We start from the raw sequence: 18,378 nt of genomic DNA on the forward strand, positions 1-18,378 counted from the left end.
TGTGATATGGATCCCCCCTGAGTTTGAAATAAAGATAGAAAATAATACATAACATAATAATTATTATTATTATTATTATTATTAAATAAGGCTAGGCTAAACATCTTGCTGACTTCCAAGCCTGTTGCATAATAGATCATGTGGAAGTTGGAACTATACTGAGGGGGAACAAAGTAGTTGATTTGGGTTGGAAATCTTTTAGCCAATTGGGAAATGGGGAAAGTGGAGATAATCTGGTGAGCAGTGGAGTAAGTGACGTGGAAACACACTCTCACAACATCAGTCACATGTTGTGAGAAGTCAGTTGGAACTTGGAGCAGGGTATGTGAATCCAAAGGGGAGTGTCTGAATTCCACCAATAACATCACAGAGAGTGCTCCTCCTTGAGATTGGTTTGTGTAAGACTTAGTAAGATATGTGCCCCCAGGATAAAGTTAGCATTTTTCATGCACTGATGAAAACATTGAGTTAATCTTTCATGATGGTGGGGATCAAATTAATTTTTTTCTCTCTCTAAAAGGATGGATCGTAGTAGCTTTTGTCAAGAACAGTTTGCCTCTCCTACTGATCACAGGCCTGGGAAGTTGTGTTTGCTCCATATCTCTTTGAAAGGACTGGGCAGCAGTATTAAACTGCAGATTTGAAAAATGTTACTTGACCAGACATTCTTGTGATGACCTTTCTTTAAATTGGTATAAAAACAATGAGAACACATTTAGGTTAATATTTTATTGCTCAGTACTGCATTATTTGATCGGAAATCAGCAGATAAAATGGGCATGTAACTACTGTATAGGAAGACTTACATTAGCCTAAGGCTTTGAGTCACCACCAAACACAATATTTGAGTATGTTTTTACGCAATTCTACGCCATAAACACACATCTGAGTTGATGCCTGAGGTTATGGACACTGGCAGTGCAAATGCAACGTATTGTACTTATGTAACTTACTTTCACTTGTTTATCCTGTATCCTCTATGAGTCTCTCCTCCTCGGCTATAACTTGCACACTGAGAAAAAGCCAAACTTTCAGCTTAAATGTTATACTGGTCTAGTTTAAAAATATATATATTATTTTTTTTACTTTATTGAGATCAAATCCTTGCTACAAATACATTTTCAATTTTGTTTTGGTTACATAACAAAATAAACTAACGGAAAGGGGCGAAAACATTAACCCCCAGCTTTGGCCATCTGGCCTGGCAGAGATAGTTGTGTAAACTACACTTTGCATAGATTTTACATACATACGTACATACCTATTTGAGCTCAAACAGTCACCACAAAACACAATATTTGAGTATGTTTAATGTTTAAATAAATTAAGTCTCTTGAAGTAAGGCAGATTACAAATATTACATTATGAGGTCCTCCTTTATAGAATGTGCAATAAGCCCTAACCATGTAGATACACTATATCCTACACATTGTGAATTAACAATATGAGCAATCTATACGGCACGGCCACCTCGCCCTTGCACTGGCCATATATAGAGCGTATCTTGAGTGTACAGGGTGTGATGCAGTCAGATCAAGATAGGTAATGTCAGAACAGTTCAGCTCCATATATGGAGATCTAAGGGTGGCAGCGGGGGCAGTGTATTGAATGTACAGGGTTTGATGAGGGCCCAGGTAGGGCCGGGCCTTAATTTTCGGGCCTGTTCAGAAGTTTTTGCCGACTGCCTGGCGTGGGTGCACAAATAACTTTGGGGCAGGCCCGTCTAGAGTTTAAATCGGTTTAAATGGACAGGTATCACTCAAAAGGGAGACATCGAAGAGGAAGGATGGATGGGGAACGATCAACATATGGGGGCTTGCCTGGGGTGACCAGGAGGCTGATGTCACGTGATGTTACGATGACCTGGGGGGCTTGCCTGGGGTGAGCGACGGGGATTTAGGTGACGTGACAGAGTGACGGGGATTGTGGGTTACGTGCCAAAAACACAAGTGTTTCAAATGCTGTTTTGTTTGTTTTCCTTTTTTCTTCATATTCTTTTTTCTTTTATTACTATTCTGCAGTGTGGTAGGCCTACTAAAACAGGGAGGAGCTGCATATAGAGAAAGCTACATGATGGTTGGTGTAGTAGACACGGTTAAGAGCATGTCTCACACAAATAGAGGACCCATGTACCCGGCCTTGGTGTAGTAGACACGGTTAAGAGCATGTCTCGCACAAATAGAGGACCCATGTACCCGGCCTTGGTGTAGTAGACACGGTTAAGAGCATGTCTTGCACAAGTAGAGGACCCATGTACCCGCCAAACCTCCTCAGTTATCTCCTCACCCACGTCTCCCTCCCAACGAGCTTTTAAAGAGTCCAAAGACTCCGGGCGTAAACAACAAATCACGTCATATAGATACATGAGATTGCACCCTTCAAAGTTGGTAATGGAGTTAAAAAAGTATCTCAGTGCCATCCCATCGGGTAGATGTGGAAACATGGGAAACGTTCTCTGAACAAAACTGAGGACCTGTAAATGCTTGCAGCTCTATTTTTATTTTATGTTTACCATATGACACTGTCACACACACACACACACGCACACAAACCTGAGAGCTGACCAGTACAACCTACTGTTGGCAACTGAGCAGTGACCAACTGTATAAGATTCAGTTTCAGTGACTTGCACATGGGCTGTTCAGTAGTGGGGTTGGGGGGGTCTGGGGAATCGTCTGGACTCTGGGGAATCGAACCGGCAACCTTCCAGCAACAAGTACACTCCTCTAACCTTTAGGCCACTACTGATCTAACCTTTAGGCCACTACTGATCAAGTTTCAGTACCTATTTATATGTTTAACATCAGGAGAGGACGGGTCCATAACAACCTGCATCACCTCTGTAAGATACTAGACATTTGCGCACCTTTGGTGTGCTCACGTCTAGAGAGCATGACGACACGTGTCTATGTGCAAGCGCAATCTGAGTGAGACACACACACAAACCGTACATTTTGAACGAAGGCAGTGTAAGACAAGTGTAAACGAAAATTAAGTTCTGCATACTCTGCATACATCACAGTTTATGACTTGGCCGCACCGAACTGCGCACAAAGTTGTGCGCACAGAATTGTGGGCGCGGAATTTAGAGAATTATAATAATACATTTTTGTTTGTATGACAACTGATATGGATAAAACAAAGTGAGCAGAGAACTGCATGCGTAATGAATCTAAGTGGGCACTGTAGATAACTGGGCACTAAACCTAGGTGGGCACTGGAGAGAATTGGGGATTGAACTGACTGTACTGGAGACATCTGGTCACTGATGCGCTTTTGTAAAGAAATATGATGGATAGATCTAATCTGTATTGAATGTCATAAAGACATTGTACCCTTTCAAATGTAAAATATAGGGATTAGAAATAGGTTCTAAAATGTGTTATGAAGTGCAGTTCTCCCCTGAATGGTGACCACTGCCCAGTTCTCTCCAACTATAATGACCAGTTAACACAAACACACACACACACACACCAACCCAGTTCTCCAGCTTACTGTTTCATGCATGACGATGGCACTCGTAGGCTATATGGTGAAATATATTGATAAATTGATTTGTACAAATATTTCTATCAACTTTGTTTTCGGTATTCACTTGTCTTTTTCCCCCCCTTTTTTCTTTTTTTTTACCAACATCCCTGGCTCCGTCTCAGAGGTGGATTTCATGTCTTGTGTAATAACAGAATACCAGAAGACCATGCTTCATCCAACAACAGTTAATGCTATTTAAACACAGTTCAGTCGACTATATTATAATAGTGTTCATTTAGTTCATTTTGAAGTAATAATAGTAATCAGGTGAGTAATCAGGGGACACAGCAAATGTGATTGAAGAGGTTATGGACATTGAGTATATGGTCCCTGGAGCTGGAATAGTCAATACAACGTCATACTGCCCCCTAGTGAGGATATAGGCCATTATGCTGCACTTATTTTTAGCTGGAGAAGGCAGTTGCCTCATTGAATGATAAATCCACCATTCCACACCAGAGTGGATAGATTTACAACTTGTCTGTTAAACTACTTTAGCTTATAATTGCAATTTCGGATTGTACAGATTGATATTTGATTGTAAATTCTTTCCGTATTGTGTTTAGTTGAGTTTACTGCCACCACTTACTGTGGCTGTGCCAATTACATAGCTTCTGAATGTTATATAGAGTATACAGTAATATTGATTTGGTTACTTGTATGGCTTATCTCCCTGTATTTCTATTGTTATCAATATTTTGCCTTGCCCTTTAATTTATCTTTTTTTTTTTTGAAGGGCGCTAGCCTCTCCTATGCCCATTACCCAGCTTTCCGGGTTTGTGTAAACACAAACATTGGCTTGTGATTGGCTGATCACCCCATAGCGATGATTTGATTGGCTGAGCAAAGTACATATTGAAGATAAAAGCGAGGGCAGAAAAGTGAGGACGCAAATTGTGATTGGCCAGAATGAGATGATGTATGATGATAAGAGCGCCCCTCACTTCACACTAGTATGATTTTTGTTTTCCACACTGTTGCGGAGTCATGAAGCACAAGAATTCAACTGCATATAATGCTCATAACAGCTGTATTGTATAATATAACACCCTCAAACTTTGAAATAGTCTCTGAACGTCTCCAAGAAATTGTTTATCCAGTACATGCGGAAGGAATGACTGCAGATTCTACACAAATATACCCAGTTTTTTTATGTAAAGCTGAAACTAAGAAATGACATCTTCAAATACATCACAGTATCAAAAATAAATTTCCAGTCCTAAATAAATAAAAATACAAGATGCAATGAAAATTTCAAACAAACATGTCTACATGACCTAAATGCTCCTAATTGACAAAAAGGGTGACATTTCCAATTACATCAAATGTAACCGACTCAACCGAGGATTGAACAGGGTGAAATCCTAATTCATACCTAATGACATTCCATTCTCAGCACTATAAAGAAAAGTTCCAATCACATTTATCAACTATAAATCTCTGTAAACACAGGAGACAGAACATATGATCTGTGGAGTAGGAAGGTTTACTTCATTCCTGAATTTTACAGAGTATCCACAGCCTTGGCTATCGTTTGGAGTCTTGGGCCAATACCAAACAATAGTTTACTGACAGTCATCTTCAGGTGTGTCGTTGCAGCCTGTACTTCCCCTAGGAGCCTACAGTATAGTAAACTCATGCACAGTCAGAGGTAACAGACAGTTCAATGTACTGTAAAGTATAATGAAAGTTGGGCCCCAATCTGTACCGTCTGACTCTACATTAAGCTCTGTTAATTCAGTGCCACTGAGCCTTCAGAACACAAGAGTCAGCTGTGTTGGGAGATATCCGCTTCCCAGTCACTGACGCTGCCAGCTTTGTCAATGATATGACTACCAGGAGCATATCAAATGATGCTCTGCTCCACTGGATGTTTCACTTCCAGCTTGTCTGTCATCGCTGTTATTTCTAGAATATTGCTCAGCGTTTGTCTCGTCGTTTGTCCATTTCATTTCGAATTCGAACCTCTAGCACTGCTCTCATGGCTGAATCCAAGATGTTCTTCTCTGCAACACGTTCCACCACTCTCTCAGGCTTATCTCCCTGATGTGCAACAGAAGGATATGATATGCTATGATAAATATGATATGATAAATAATAACTTGACATACAGTACATAGCCAGAAACATCATTCAAATGCATGTACAAACCTTGTGGACAATGAAGGATGTAATAGTGCCAGAATCTGACTGGTAGTCAAGCCAGAATAGTTCAGTTCCATGGGTCTCTGTCTCTGTACTTGACCCACTTTCATTCCACTCTTCAGTCTCAGCACCTATGCCAGGCTCTGATCCATCTGGAAATGAAAACACACACACACACACACACACACACACACACACACACACACACACACACACACTCCTTTAAGCACCATTGTATAATCGTACCACTGTACTGTTTGCAAACTGTTAATAAAGTGTTCCAACAATAAATCATCAGTGCAAAGATGACAGCACACAGCAGAGTTAGTTATCTTTACTTCTTCGACGGGGATGGTATACTTCAATGTCAGGGCGTCGAGGGCGCCTAGGAGTTGTAGTACCGGTATGTCTCCTTTGTTGAAGCTCTTTTGCTTGCCTCACTTCCCTATCATAGTCATCTCTAAACAGGACAGAGATTTCACCTTTTATTATTGTATGGATTGTGCAGTATTATTTGGGACATTGCACAGCATAGATATACATCGCCCACCCCTGAGTTGGTTACTGACAGTAGTGTACATATTTCTTTATTTTTGTTCACCACTCGTTTATATGATGTTTCTGCATAGCATTGTGTATATTTGTCTGTCATTCATGTTTTTCGATGAATTGAGTATGTTAGACACCAATGGAAACAAGCCAAAATGCTTTTCTGGTTGATCCTTTTTTCCTTGTCTTTGCAAACTTTAATAAATAATCAATCAATCGATTGATCCTTATCATAACATTACTAAAATATAAACATATAAAAATAATTAATATTTATTTATTTAAATAATTAGAATTATAGGATAATCAATGCGAGCCAGCCAATGCGAGCTTCTACTCGATGTCATTGTGTGCATGCGCAGCAAGTATGCGTGGGCGTAGTAACATTTGGTTGGTCTAACAACTATATATAATTATCACTGAATTTTGAAATCAAATGTAACCCACATTAACACATGTTTAAACGATGTGAGCTTGCTAGTTAGCAGCGTTAGCCAAGAAAGACAGAAAAATCACCTTGCAATCTGGTTCCTTCGAATATGGTGCAAGAAACCATGGCTCATGTCCAAACGCCCCGAACGTTTGTATTTCAAATCATCATGTGCATCATCGTCCCCTAAAATATCCATTTATACCGTTATACGTTCAAATCTTCTATCTTTAATGAACAGTGTATACATTAGTTTTATAATTGGTACAGTCTCAGGGCACCCACCCACACAAAGCAGCACAAAAGAAAGTTACTGTGCAATTATAAATGCTTCCGGGGTTAACTCCTAATAATACTGTTAGTAAAGAGAATTAACCCTAAGAACACTTATATTTTTGTGTTTATCCTGTTTCATGACCAAATAAGTAGCACTGAAATTACAGACATTCCACGGTATATAACATACTATAGTCACTTAATCGCTGAACTTGGGTCGCTTTAAAGACGACGGTCTTAAACCCCGGGTTGAGTTCTACTTGGACGATCACTACCGCGAGTTTTCGATGTCCATCTGTGGACTTGCTCGACACAGACTCAAGTAGTTTCTGTTTTATAGAGATTGTAAATTTAGTTCGCTAATCGCTATCTATAAGCAACTGTTGCAATGTTGTCTTTGAAGCGACAAAGAGACGTCGAGGTGGACGATGATGAGGACGACGAAGAAGGGGGTAAGTTGCAGTGGCAAAATTAGCGAATTTAGTTAGCTAGTAAGCTATTAGTAGCATCAGGATGAAGGGCCGCTCGATTTGTGCTACGTTGTGTGCCAGGCGCGTACTTGACGAACGGTAAGGATAAACACGGCAATGAGATAGCTCCACCTAACCGATACACTAGTATAGGTAATCGAGCGTTACCTAAGCTATATATGTTTAGCTAACTGAATTGGCTGCGTGTATTTTACAATTTTTACAATTCACGTTTACTCTGGTCCAACTTCATGTTCTTCTAGTGTCCATAAAAGTAGGTCGGGGACGTGTCGCAGAAGACCTTAGAAGCCGCCACTGTCCTTACCTGGACACTATAAACAGGTATGGTGGAACTACTAGACTAGAAACACTAAAGTTAGCGTTACTTTGGTCAGACTCGGTCTGGTCTTCAGCCTGTGGTGTTAAGTAGTTGTTGTTTAATTCGCAGGAGTGTGCTGGATTTTGACTTTGAGAAGCTATGCTCAATCTCGCTCTCCCACATCAACGTCTATGCCTGTCTCATATGTGGGAAATACTTTCAAGGTATTTATACTATTACACACTTGATGTTGGATCAAAGAATCACATACTGGATTGATATTGTAAATCACGTTTAATCATGTCTCTTACAGGTAGAGGCTTGAAGTCTCATGCTTACACACACAGTGTGCAGTTTACCCATCACGTGTTCCTCAATCTACACACACTTAAGTTCTACTGTCTGCCAGACAACTATGAGATCATTGACTCATCACTGGAGGACATCACAGTGAGTGACTGATGAGATACTAATTTTATGTTTTGATATTGTGTTTACAGGTAGGGTAAGTGATATTTTGTTTTGTTAAGATTAGTGTTAATTACTTCTATATTCTGATAGTACTCATTGTCATAGCTCCTTTCGGAACCCTACGTTAAAGTTTCTGACATTTTGATGACTTTATGTAGGGTTCCTTATCACCGGATTCAAGCGACATGGGATGCAATCTGATTTCCCCTGACTTACCCCTGTGCTGCGGTGTGGGTGTCACGCTGACATATTCCAAAAGAAGCATATGAACGCTATAGGATACAACGAACCCTCTCACCCCCCCCCCCCCCCCCGAACGGCACAGAAGCCGTTAAGTATTTTTAATGTTTGTACGACCGTTTGGCAGCTCTGAAATTCTCTCTTCGGTCCCTCCTTGTTGACATCTCGGTTGGCTAGCTGCGCCTACGAGGCGCGTAGGGAGGCGCAGCTAGCCAACCGAGAGGCTGGAGGCGGTACAATGGGATGTCAACAAGAGAGAATTTCAGAGCTGCCAAAACGGTCGTACAAACATTAAAAATACTTAACGGCTTCTGAGCCGTTCGCGGGGGGGGGTGAGAGGGTTCGTTGTCTCCTATAGCGTTCATATGGTTCTTTTGGAATATGTCAGCGTGACACCCACACCGCAGCAGAGGGGTAAATCAGGGAAAGTCAGATTGCATCCCATGTTGCTTGAAGCCGGAGATACCGGACCCTACGTGGTAGGTCCAAAGGAGCTCAACCCGGGGGGTCCGGAGACGGGCTATCATTGTCATTGCTATAGATTGTTTGTTCAGTAACGGGCGTCTCCCCGTCCCTCCAGCTCTTGATTAAACATTTTCATGCTGGGATTTTATCAAATCAGGAGAGAGAACTCACACAGGACATAGAATAATGTGAATCTGGAAGTGATGACAGTGACACAAACAAATGTGCAGACAAAATTGGAACTGGAATGTTATCAAATTAAAGCTGATGAATCTACTTTTACTTTCTCCTGATTGGCGGAAGACTGACAACCCACCTGAAAATATGCTCTGTTTATCAGACCCATAGAGAGAGAGTTGCGTCACGCTTTTATCTCACAGCAAAATGGGATGTTGCCTCCTGTAGTTCCAAACATTGGAAGTTCCTCATTGAAATAGAATTTAGAAAGAACAAAGGTTGAAATCAAATCAAATCGACCAGTCAGGGGCCTTGTGGTTAGTGTCCGCCCTGAAACTGGGAGGTCAGGGTTCGATCCCCGGCCGGGTCATATCAAAGACTGTCAAAATGGGACCCAATGCCTCCGTGCTTGGCACTCAGCATCAATAGGTTGGATTGGGGGGTCAAATCAACTAATGAAATGATTCCCGAGTGCGGCACGGCTGCAGCTCACCGCTCCTTGGCTGCGGCTCACCGCTCCAAGAGATGGGTCAAATGCGGAGAACAAATTTCGGTAACATGTGTGACAAATCGTACGACTTTGACTTTGACAACTGTGCTCACATGTTTAGTTTCTGACTGGTTATCTGAGTGATTATGTTTACTTTGTTTTGATATAATGTAATGGGTACTGTAATTTTATTTTCTGTAAACTACATTTTAGTGTGGTAGATCACATTTATATAGAAAGGCCTAACCAGGGACTGGGGTTGCAAATTAGCCTTTGCTTAGTTGGCTATAGCCTATAAACCCTATATACAATAATACAACGCTTTCATGTTTTTACAACTTTATACATTATTATTTGTATTGTCCCTGTTGAATAAAAACTCCCTTTACAATGGGAGTATGTTAGTAACTCTCTCTCTCTGGGTCTGCTGTTTATTAAAGTGCTGGAGAGATTAGGAGACTCCTGTTACTGATCAAAAACTATTGCAATGATTACTATCACGAAAAAAACTTTGTTTTAACCAAAAAATATCACTTACCATTATTGTTCAAGTGCAGCCATAAGTTAGAAAAATGTCAATAGTACAGTAGGAGTATAAAAACAGTAGTGCAAATTAATTGAATGTAAATTACATATCATGTAATATATATATATATATATATATATATATATATATATATATATATATATACATACTATGTGGTATCGGCATAGTTTGGCATACTTGCAGATACCAGCATTTTAGCCATTATCGTCGGCTTTTCCAATACTGCCATTGGAACAACACTAGCATTTTTATTATGTACTTGTGTAGACTTGAGTCACATACCCTCTGTGTAGACTTGAGTCACATACCCTCTGTGTAGATTTGAGTCACATACCCTCTGTGTTTGTCTTTCTTTGTAGTATGTGCTGAAGCCCACATTCACAAAGCCGCATATCTCAGGTTTGGACAAGCAGGGTAGGCTGTATCGTGCCTATGATGGTACCACCTACTTGCCAGGCATTGTAGGACTTAACAACATCAAGGCCAATGACTACGCAAACGTGGTGTTACAGGTGAGAATGCCATTAATGGCCCATATCTGGATCGGGACACCAACATTTCACATTGTACTGACGGCCATTCTTAATATCCCAAGGCTCTGTCCAATGTTCCTCCTCTACGGAACTATTTCCTGGAAGAGGAAAACTACAGAGGAATCCGCAGGCCACCGGGTGACATCATGTTCCTCCTTGTGCAGAGGTTTGGTGAGCTGATGCGCAAACTTTGGAACCCAAGAAACTTCAAGGCCCATGTGTCTCCACATGAGATGTTGCAGGCTGTGGTGCTGTGCAGTAAGAAGAATTTCCAGATCACCAAACAAGGTGCGCTATAATGTTGCTTGTTTGCTAGATCAAACCTTTTAGCTTCGGCTTCAGAAAATCTTGTCTATTATGTAATAGTAAAGTAGTGTGCTGATACATAAAAACAGTAGCTCTAGTGATCAGCTTAGGAGCGAGCTGTGAGAGATTCTCCTCGTAGTTGAGTGCATGTAGCTGGTGGTTTCGTTTTCAGTAAATTAATACATTGAGTTTGCGATGTGTGCAAATGTTGACGCAGATTATCTCAAGTAGGCAGACCTATCTGGCTACGCAACATTATCTTTACATAAACCAATCCGAGAGCCAAATGGTCAGGGCACCGGCTACCACATGGGTGCAATGCTGTCTGATCAGCGAGTCTGTGGTTAGACTCCTAAGCCTAACCCAACAAATATACATTTTGATGATATAGGAATTAAAGTTTATCTTATAGTTTTGCATGATCTAAGTTGCTGTGAATAAGAGGACAAGGTAAATGCAAACAATGTAATAGGATTAAAGGGTAAGACCACTTTTTGAGAGGTTTGGGGTTTCTTACCTTATGGGCAAACTATTCCATTCCATGAGTTATTTCGCTCCGTTGTGTTGTTTATTAGCAATTTAAGAAATAAAAAAATAGTCGCTCGTTGACTTCCATTGTAACGGGGAAACAGCTCTCAAAGTCACTCTTTTAGCACATGAACCAACGCAACAAAAGCTGATTCTGACAGGATCAGGATCAGGAAAACTCATGCGGTTTTATTTTCGTCTTTTAAGAGTTTTATAAAGTTACTATTTTAGACTCCATGCTGTTTGAGATGCAACCAGCTGCAGCCTCGCATACGAGCAGTCCCAGACACAGACACTTCTTCTAAAGTGTCTCCCTCAAACACGTCCATTGTGTATGTTTTTAGTGACAAGCGGACGAGATCAAATCCATTTGTTTACATCCCCGTCGTGGCTCAACATCATTCCAATAAGGAAGTGGTGTACAGTTTTTGTCCAATCAGATCGTTTTTTACTCAACGCGAACAGCAGTGATTCGGTCGGCGTAGGCATACCTACCGGATCTTCTTTCTACACAAATTAGTCAAAACAAGACAAAGTTGACCTTTGTTATTAAAAATAAAACCGCATGAGTTTTCCTGATGTCATAAACTGTCAGAATCAGCTTTTGTTGCGTTCGTTTGTGCTAAAAGAGTGACTTTGAGAGCTGTTTCCCCGTTACAATGGAAGTCAATGGACTATATGACCGCTGCGAACAACGTGGGAACTGTGAAAAATTCTCTATCGGGGGCGAAATACCCGGAAATTACCACACCTACTGCTACTACAGCTAACAGCTACTTCAAACATGGCTCTATCTTCTAAACTGACATTTCCTGAGATGCTCAAAATGTTCAGAATACTCATGTTTGAATACTCAATAGACCATATGCACACGGCGGTCATCTTTCCACAAGTTAATGGCAGGGTGGAAACTAGCCGCAATTTGCCAATGACTGCCCATACATCTAAACATAATAAGTAGAGCTGGGAATCGATTAACATTTTTAATCTAATTAATCAGAGGCTTTGTAGTTAATTAATCTCGATTAATCGCATTTTAATCGCATATCATTATTTGACCCGAGAACAGTGAGAAAGCTATTTTTCAAATGGATTTTGGTATACTAGTGAATCAATGAATAGTGAATACATAAGTTTAAGCAATAAAACATTGTTTTTGTAGTAATAATAATATCTCAAATTTAATAATTTATATAGAGCTTTTCTGAGTACCCAAAAATGCTTTACAAGGGGGACATGATAATCAAAAACAACTTTATTAGGGGAAAATCACTAAGGAATTAAATAGCTGGGGAAAGCAATATTGAAGGTTTGGATGGTGGGGGCATGTCTCTGAGAGTTTGGGGAATGTATTCCACAGGGTTGGGGAGGGGGGGGGGGGCTTGGTGCAGCAAATATGTGACATGACCATAAGAAAGCACCTCTGTGTTTCTTCCGTGGACATACAGTAGCCTAACAGCCATAACATATTTTACATTTTATTTGGCCATAACCGTTTAGTTAGAAACCATGTCATCTGGTCGGGTCCTTGAATTGCTACTGGTAGTTGGAATAACGTTAGCGCTGATCCATAGTGTTAGAAGGAGGAAAGTAGGCTTTCACATCTTTTTTTGTGCTAAAAACGAGGGGCTGCACAGCCTGCACTTCCGTGGGTGTGAGGGGAAAGGATCAAATTAAGTACCATAGAACTCCTCCTGACTCCTAACTACGCTATGGACCAGAGCTATTGTTGTTGACGTTAGCTTCCAGGCTAGGCTCGGTGCAACATGTTTCGCATCGAGCCGATACTGGAGGCTTGACGAGGTGCGGCGATATGCAAATTCTTTATTGAATAATTGCACACAACTGTGCTGTAATCCACGCTATCATCGGATAGCCTTTTAAATCCTATTTCCAATCCACGGGGACAAGCAAAGTGATCTCAGCGGCTTCCCCCAGTCTGTGGTGAACTGTCTGGTGGTCGGACACTTCACTCAGTGCACTGGGTGGTGCGCCGGTCCGTCTGAAAACTGTCCAGTGACAACGTTCCGCGGTGAAAAAAATAGTGCGATTAAAATGCGTTAATTTTTTTTTAACGCGTACATTTTTCTGTAGTTAATTAATCTCAATTAACGTGTTAAAGTCCCGGCCCTAATAATAAGGTAAAACAACCCAAACCTCTAAAAAGTGGTCTTACCCTTTAAACAATGTTGATGATTGACTGTTCTGACCTATAGGGGATGCCGTGGACTTCCTATCTTGGTTCTTGAATGCTCTACATGGTGCTCTTGGAGGCACTAAGAAGAAGCCATGTGAGTGAAAGGCGATTTGTATCTTGCTGTAAAATCTGTACAATTTTTTTTAAAGGAAATTTATTTAACCTATACAGAAGTCTGGTCTTAGTGTAGTTTGAGAAGGATCATTAATTTCCTTCTCTGGCAGGAGCCACACACTAAATGCATGAGTCATAAAAGCAGACAGTATTTGACATTTACACAATCTAGTACAAAAACTAATTTCACACTAATATGCGCGTGACATCATCATACCCGGAAGTTATGTGGGAACGCCTACTCTGTGGCAAAAAACTACTTTCTGTCCTAGACGGCCCATACATCCAAACAGAAAATCTGTTTGCATTAAACAACGTTAAACTCACTTTGCCACTCGATTTGCCACTCACTTTATGCATGTGCATACCCTCTATTGATGCTATAGAAAATGAAAATAATCTCAACCATGTCTCTTTTCCTACCATTATAGCAATCCTTACCAAAGTATTTCAAGGCTCCATGAAGATCTTCTCAAAAAAGCTTCCACACCCAGATCTGGTGAGTTGCGATTTGATTGATTACAATATTTGATTATAATTCTTTTGAATATATGGAGCCCCTTCAAATTCCATTTAACCTTCAAAATTCTGAAGTAGTCTTTTATTCAGTCCTTCTGAATTACTCTAGGACCTGGCTAAGATATGTATGCGCTTCATTTAGCGGAGAATATCTCAACTGTTCTTGGCTAATATGACTGCTGCGAACAATGTGGGAACTGTGAAAAATTCTCTATCTGGAGCGAAATACCCGGAAATGACCACACCAGACAGCTACTTCAAACATGGCTCTATCTTCTAAACTGTTTGTGCAACAGATTTCCTGAGATGCTCAAAATGTTCAGAATACTCCTGTTTGAATACTCAATAGACCATATGCACACGGCGGTCATCTTTCCACAAGTTAATGGCAGGGTGGAAACTAGCCGCAATTTGCCAATGACTGCCCATACATCTAAACAGACAAAGTCCTATCTAATTGTATTAAATTATGTCAAACTCACTAAAATTGCAGCTGTACGAAAAGCTTGAATGATGCTCTTTCTATCTGCAAAGTGTTTGTTTCATAACAATCCACCATAGACATGTTATGAGCTACTTTATGTCAAGAAATTCCTTGCAGGTGATTTCTTTCCAAGTGTTGGAGTTTGGAAGCGCTCCCTTTCAGTAACGCAACATCCTGCTGCCTCCTGCATTATGTGCAAATTCAAAACAGGTGGTACGCAGGACTGTTGAGTGATTAATCAATGAGCGCTTCCAAACTCCAATAAAAAAAATCACCTGGAAGGAATTTCTTAACATAAAGTAGCTCATAACATGTCTACTGTGGACTTTTATGAAACAAACACTTTGCAGAAACAAACACTTTGCAGATATAAAGAGCATCATTCAAGCTTTTCGTACAGCTGCAATTTTAGTGAGTTTGACATAATTAATTACAATTAGACAGGACTTTGTCTGTTTAGATTTATGGGCAGTCATTGGCAAATTGCGGCTAGTTTCCACCCTGCCATTAACTTGTGGAAAGATGACAAACATGAGTATTCTGACCATTTTGAGCATCTCAGGAAATCTGTCGCACAAACAGTTTAGAAGATAGAGCCATGTTTGAAGTAGCTGTCTGGTGTGGTAATTTCCGGGTATTTCGCCCCGGATAGAGAATTTCACAGTTCCCACGTTGTTCACAGCGGTCATATTAGCCAAGAAGAGTTGAGATATTCTCCGCTAAATGAAGCGCATACATATCTTAGCCAGGTCCTAGAGTAAATAGAAGACATGGTCTTTAGAGCATGAGTGTTGTGAAAAGTCTTCTTTATTTTATTGTTGGCACATACCTTTTTTCTCTTTATAATAAGCCATTTCATTTCAAAACAAGCCATCTCTCTTCTTCCCATGCAGTATTTTCCCCTCCCATTCCATAAAATAAATCACACCCGTGTGAAGTGAGGGGTGCTAATATATTAAAGTCTAACTCATGTTGATTAGGTGATGTAATGGTCTTGTAAAACAAACGGTACAAACATTAAACGCCATTAACAATAAAGAGACAATATGACGTAAATGACACATAATTTCCCTTCATTGTCAATGCGTTTACAAAACTAAACTCAGACTAAAGGCAAACATTAGACCTGTGTATAGGAGGGGCTAGCGCCCCTCAAAAATATAAGAACACATGCCCAACAAGCTACAGCAGTTTTCTTTTTTTTGGGGGGAAGGGGGCTTTTCTGCCTCCATTTTGATAGAACAGTGTAGAATCGGATTGACAGGAAATGGGGAGAGGGTTGGGGTTTGACACAGCAAATATGCGTCGGGCCCAGTAATCAAACCTGGGACCAACCGCCAGGCCCCATCAGAGCCTATATGTGGCCTACATGTGCCTCAACCACTCGGGTATCGGTGCCCCGGCTACAGCAGTTCTCTAAGTCCTCAGCTCAATGTCAATTTTCCAGCCACCAGAGGAGAAGGAGGCGATGCTTCTGAAGGAGGAATACCAGGAGGAGATGTCTGAGTCCACCTTCCTATACTTGACCCTTGACCTCCCAACAGCTCCATTATACAAGGATGAAAAGGAGCAGCTTATCATCCCACAAGTGCCCCTCTTCCAAATCCTGGCCAAATTCAACGGCATTACAGAAAAGGTACGAGACTTATAGATATGTCCATTTTCTGTCAACTCTATCATAACTAGTTTTATATGGCTATGCTATGAATACTATACTACAGTATAGTCTTAAAAAGATGGACTAGACAGAAAATAGTAAATTATGAGATTGATCAAAGCTAGTTTCAAGTCTGGCCAATGAGGCATCTACTATTTATCTGTGGAACGAACGTGTTTCAGTCAGTGAATGACCCACCCCCACAGTCTCGATCGCTGTGTTTGGCTGAGGAAGCACCCAGTTTCACTATCAAATACATCACTATTCTGGTCGTGAAAAGCCTTTTCAGATGGTCTTTAATACAAATTAAGAAAGAGATGCAACAGTAGAGTTTATTGCAGATGCCAGATTGCTATAATTACAATAATTGTATTCTATTTTGTATTTGTGAACCGCAGTGCTTTATGTATTTTATTTCAGGAATACAAAACCTACAAAGAGAACTTCCTCAAAAAATTCCAGTTAACCAAACTGCCTCCATATCTCATCTTCTGCATCAAACGATTCACCAAGAACAACTTCTTTGTGGAGAAAAATCCAACCATTGTCAACTTCCCCATTACGTAAGTTACTCAAAGTCCAAATGAAAACCATTCTTTATACTAGTGGTTCTCAACCTGGAGGTTGCGACCCCCTGATGGGTTGCCAAATAATTTGGAGGAATTGCCAGATGCTTTCTTTTTTTAATGTTTTTTTTTTTGTTGTGGCTTTCGCCTTTATTTTATATTTTTTATGAAGGGACAGACAGTAGGCTGACAGGAAATGGCGAGAGAGATGGGGGGGGGGGGGGGGATGCTTTCTTAATTATGTTTATTATTGGGTTTTTACAGCAGTCATACATAACATAAACATTTCTGGAAACCCCATCCACCCCACCCTCAAAACAACACACACACACACACACACACTGATCCATTGATGCTGTGAAGTTTAAACCAATCACTGTTTCAGTGAAAATTGTTTCACCGTTTCCACTTAAAAGATCCTGGTTCAACTCAATTGCCATTAGCTTGAGGGGTGACTCAGCGACCATGTATGTTGTTAACTTGTTGCCTTATGCCTGTCCTTTATTATATTAATGTTTTCAATGTTGTCCATTAAAATTTGCTCCGACTAGGAATGTAGACCTCCGTGAGTATTTGACTGAAGAAGCCCAGGTAACAGAGAAGCACACAACCTACGACCTGGTCGCCAATGTAGTTCATGATGGGAAGCCCACCGAGGGAGCATACAGAATACACGTCTTGCATCATGTAGGTATCAGTTAAACACTGCTCACTTCTCGGCCACTAAGCAGAAGCAAAATAATGAAACCTGTAATTTATGTGATTGCTGAGGTTTTTTTTTACAGGGTACTGGAAAGTGGTATGAGATGCAGGATTTGCAAGTGACTGATATTCTCCCTCAGATGATTACACTGTCAGAAGCTTACATCCAGGCAAGTTGTACCATTTTATTTACACTAGTCTCTGACAGACACTTTGAGTCCCACAATTTCCCACAAAGCAGAAGTTCTACAATCTAAATACTGTCTCCAAAGATTTTGGAAGAGCTCGTGAGACTAATTCAAACAGACATTAAACAGTTTTATCTTTATTTTTGGTAGCCCTGTAAACATTGAACGCTTCATAATTATGGTATCAAATTTGTAACAAATGTTTATTTCTTGTCCAGATATGGAAAAGAAGAGAGGATGATGATGACACAAATAGCCACACTGGCGCATAAGTGAGGCTGGGATTTCGGTGACTGTCCAGAAAGAGCAGACCTGTCCACCGCTGAAAGTGGCTTCAGAATAAGTTTGTCCGCAGAGGATGAGACAAAGAAAAACATAACTTTTAACTTTTGACTCTGTAATTTGCTAAATAAATTGACTCCAAGATACTTACTGGATTCTATATTTTCATTCTAAGGATTAACATTTGGAAAT

At 40.5% G+C, this 18,378-nt stretch overlaps 2 protein-coding genes across 3 annotated transcripts; one reads left to right on the forward strand and one right to left on the reverse strand.

Moving 5' to 3' along the window:
• Positions 1-4,666: 4,666 nt before the first annotated feature.
• On the reverse strand, positions 4,667-6,881 carry cUnh2orf68 (chromosome Un C2orf68 homolog). Of its 2 annotated transcripts, none has more exons than XM_079516668.1 (4): positions 6,742-6,881; positions 6,015-6,136; positions 5,683-5,819; positions 4,667-5,574 (listed from the first exon to the last, which is right to left on the reverse strand). In XM_079516668.1, the coding sequence occupies exons 1-4, from the start codon at positions 6,852-6,854 to the stop codon at positions 5,452-5,454; spliced, it is 495 nt and encodes a 164-aa protein (XP_079372794.1). In that variant the 5' UTR covers positions 6,855-6,881; the 3' UTR covers positions 4,667-5,451. The 2 variants fall into 2 exon arrangements, with proteins under 2 accessions (XP_079372794.1, XP_079372793.1); XM_079516667.1 differs by having other exon boundaries at positions 5,683-5,828.
• Positions 6,882-7,242: 361 nt separating this feature from the next.
• On the forward strand, positions 7,243-18,336 carry usp39 (ubiquitin specific peptidase 39). The gene is made up of 13 exons (XM_079516660.1): positions 7,243-7,383; positions 7,665-7,743; positions 7,850-7,944; positions 8,034-8,170; positions 10,470-10,622; positions 10,706-10,931; positions 13,694-13,768; positions 14,220-14,287; positions 16,239-16,427; positions 16,869-17,011; positions 17,566-17,701; positions 17,800-17,886; positions 18,123-18,336. Exons 1-13 carry the CDS (start codon positions 7,320-7,322, stop codon positions 18,174-18,176), a joined length of 1,506 nt encoding a protein of 501 aa, XP_079372786.1. The 5' UTR covers positions 7,243-7,319; the 3' UTR covers positions 18,177-18,336.
• The last annotated feature ends 42 nt before the right edge of the window (positions 18,337-18,378 follow it).

Source organism: Electrona antarctica (genome assembly GCF_951216825.1).
Source record: "Electrona antarctica genome assembly, chromosome: 12".
NCBI lineage: Eukaryota > Metazoa > Chordata > Actinopteri > Myctophiformes > Myctophidae > Electrona > Electrona antarctica.

Bases quoted from the DNA above. Each gene is read 5' to 3' on its own strand.
- cUnh2orf68 (XM_079516667.1), bottom strand. From the start codon at position 6,854: ATGGATATTTTAGGGGACGATGATGCACATGATGATTTGAAATACAAA. The intron at 5,829-6,014 runs GTAAAGATAACT...TTTCATTTCCAG, and splicing joins ATACCATCCCCGTCGAAGAA to ATGGATCAGAGCCTGGCATA. The intron at 5,575-5,682 runs GTTTGTACATGC...GTTGCACATCAG, and splicing joins CATCCTTCATTGTCCACAAG to GGAGATAAGCCTGAGAGAGT.
- usp39 (XM_079516660.1), top strand. From the start codon at position 7,320: ATGTTGTCTTTGAAGCGACAAAGAGACGTCGAGGTGGACGATGATGAG. The intron at 7,744-7,849 runs GTATGGTGGAAC...TTTAATTCGCAG, and splicing joins TACCTGGACACTATAAACAG to GAGTGTGCTGGATTTTGACT. The intron at 14,288-16,238 runs GTGAGTTGCGAT...TCAATTTTCCAG, and splicing joins AGCTTCCACACCCAGATCTG to CCACCAGAGGAGAAGGAGGC.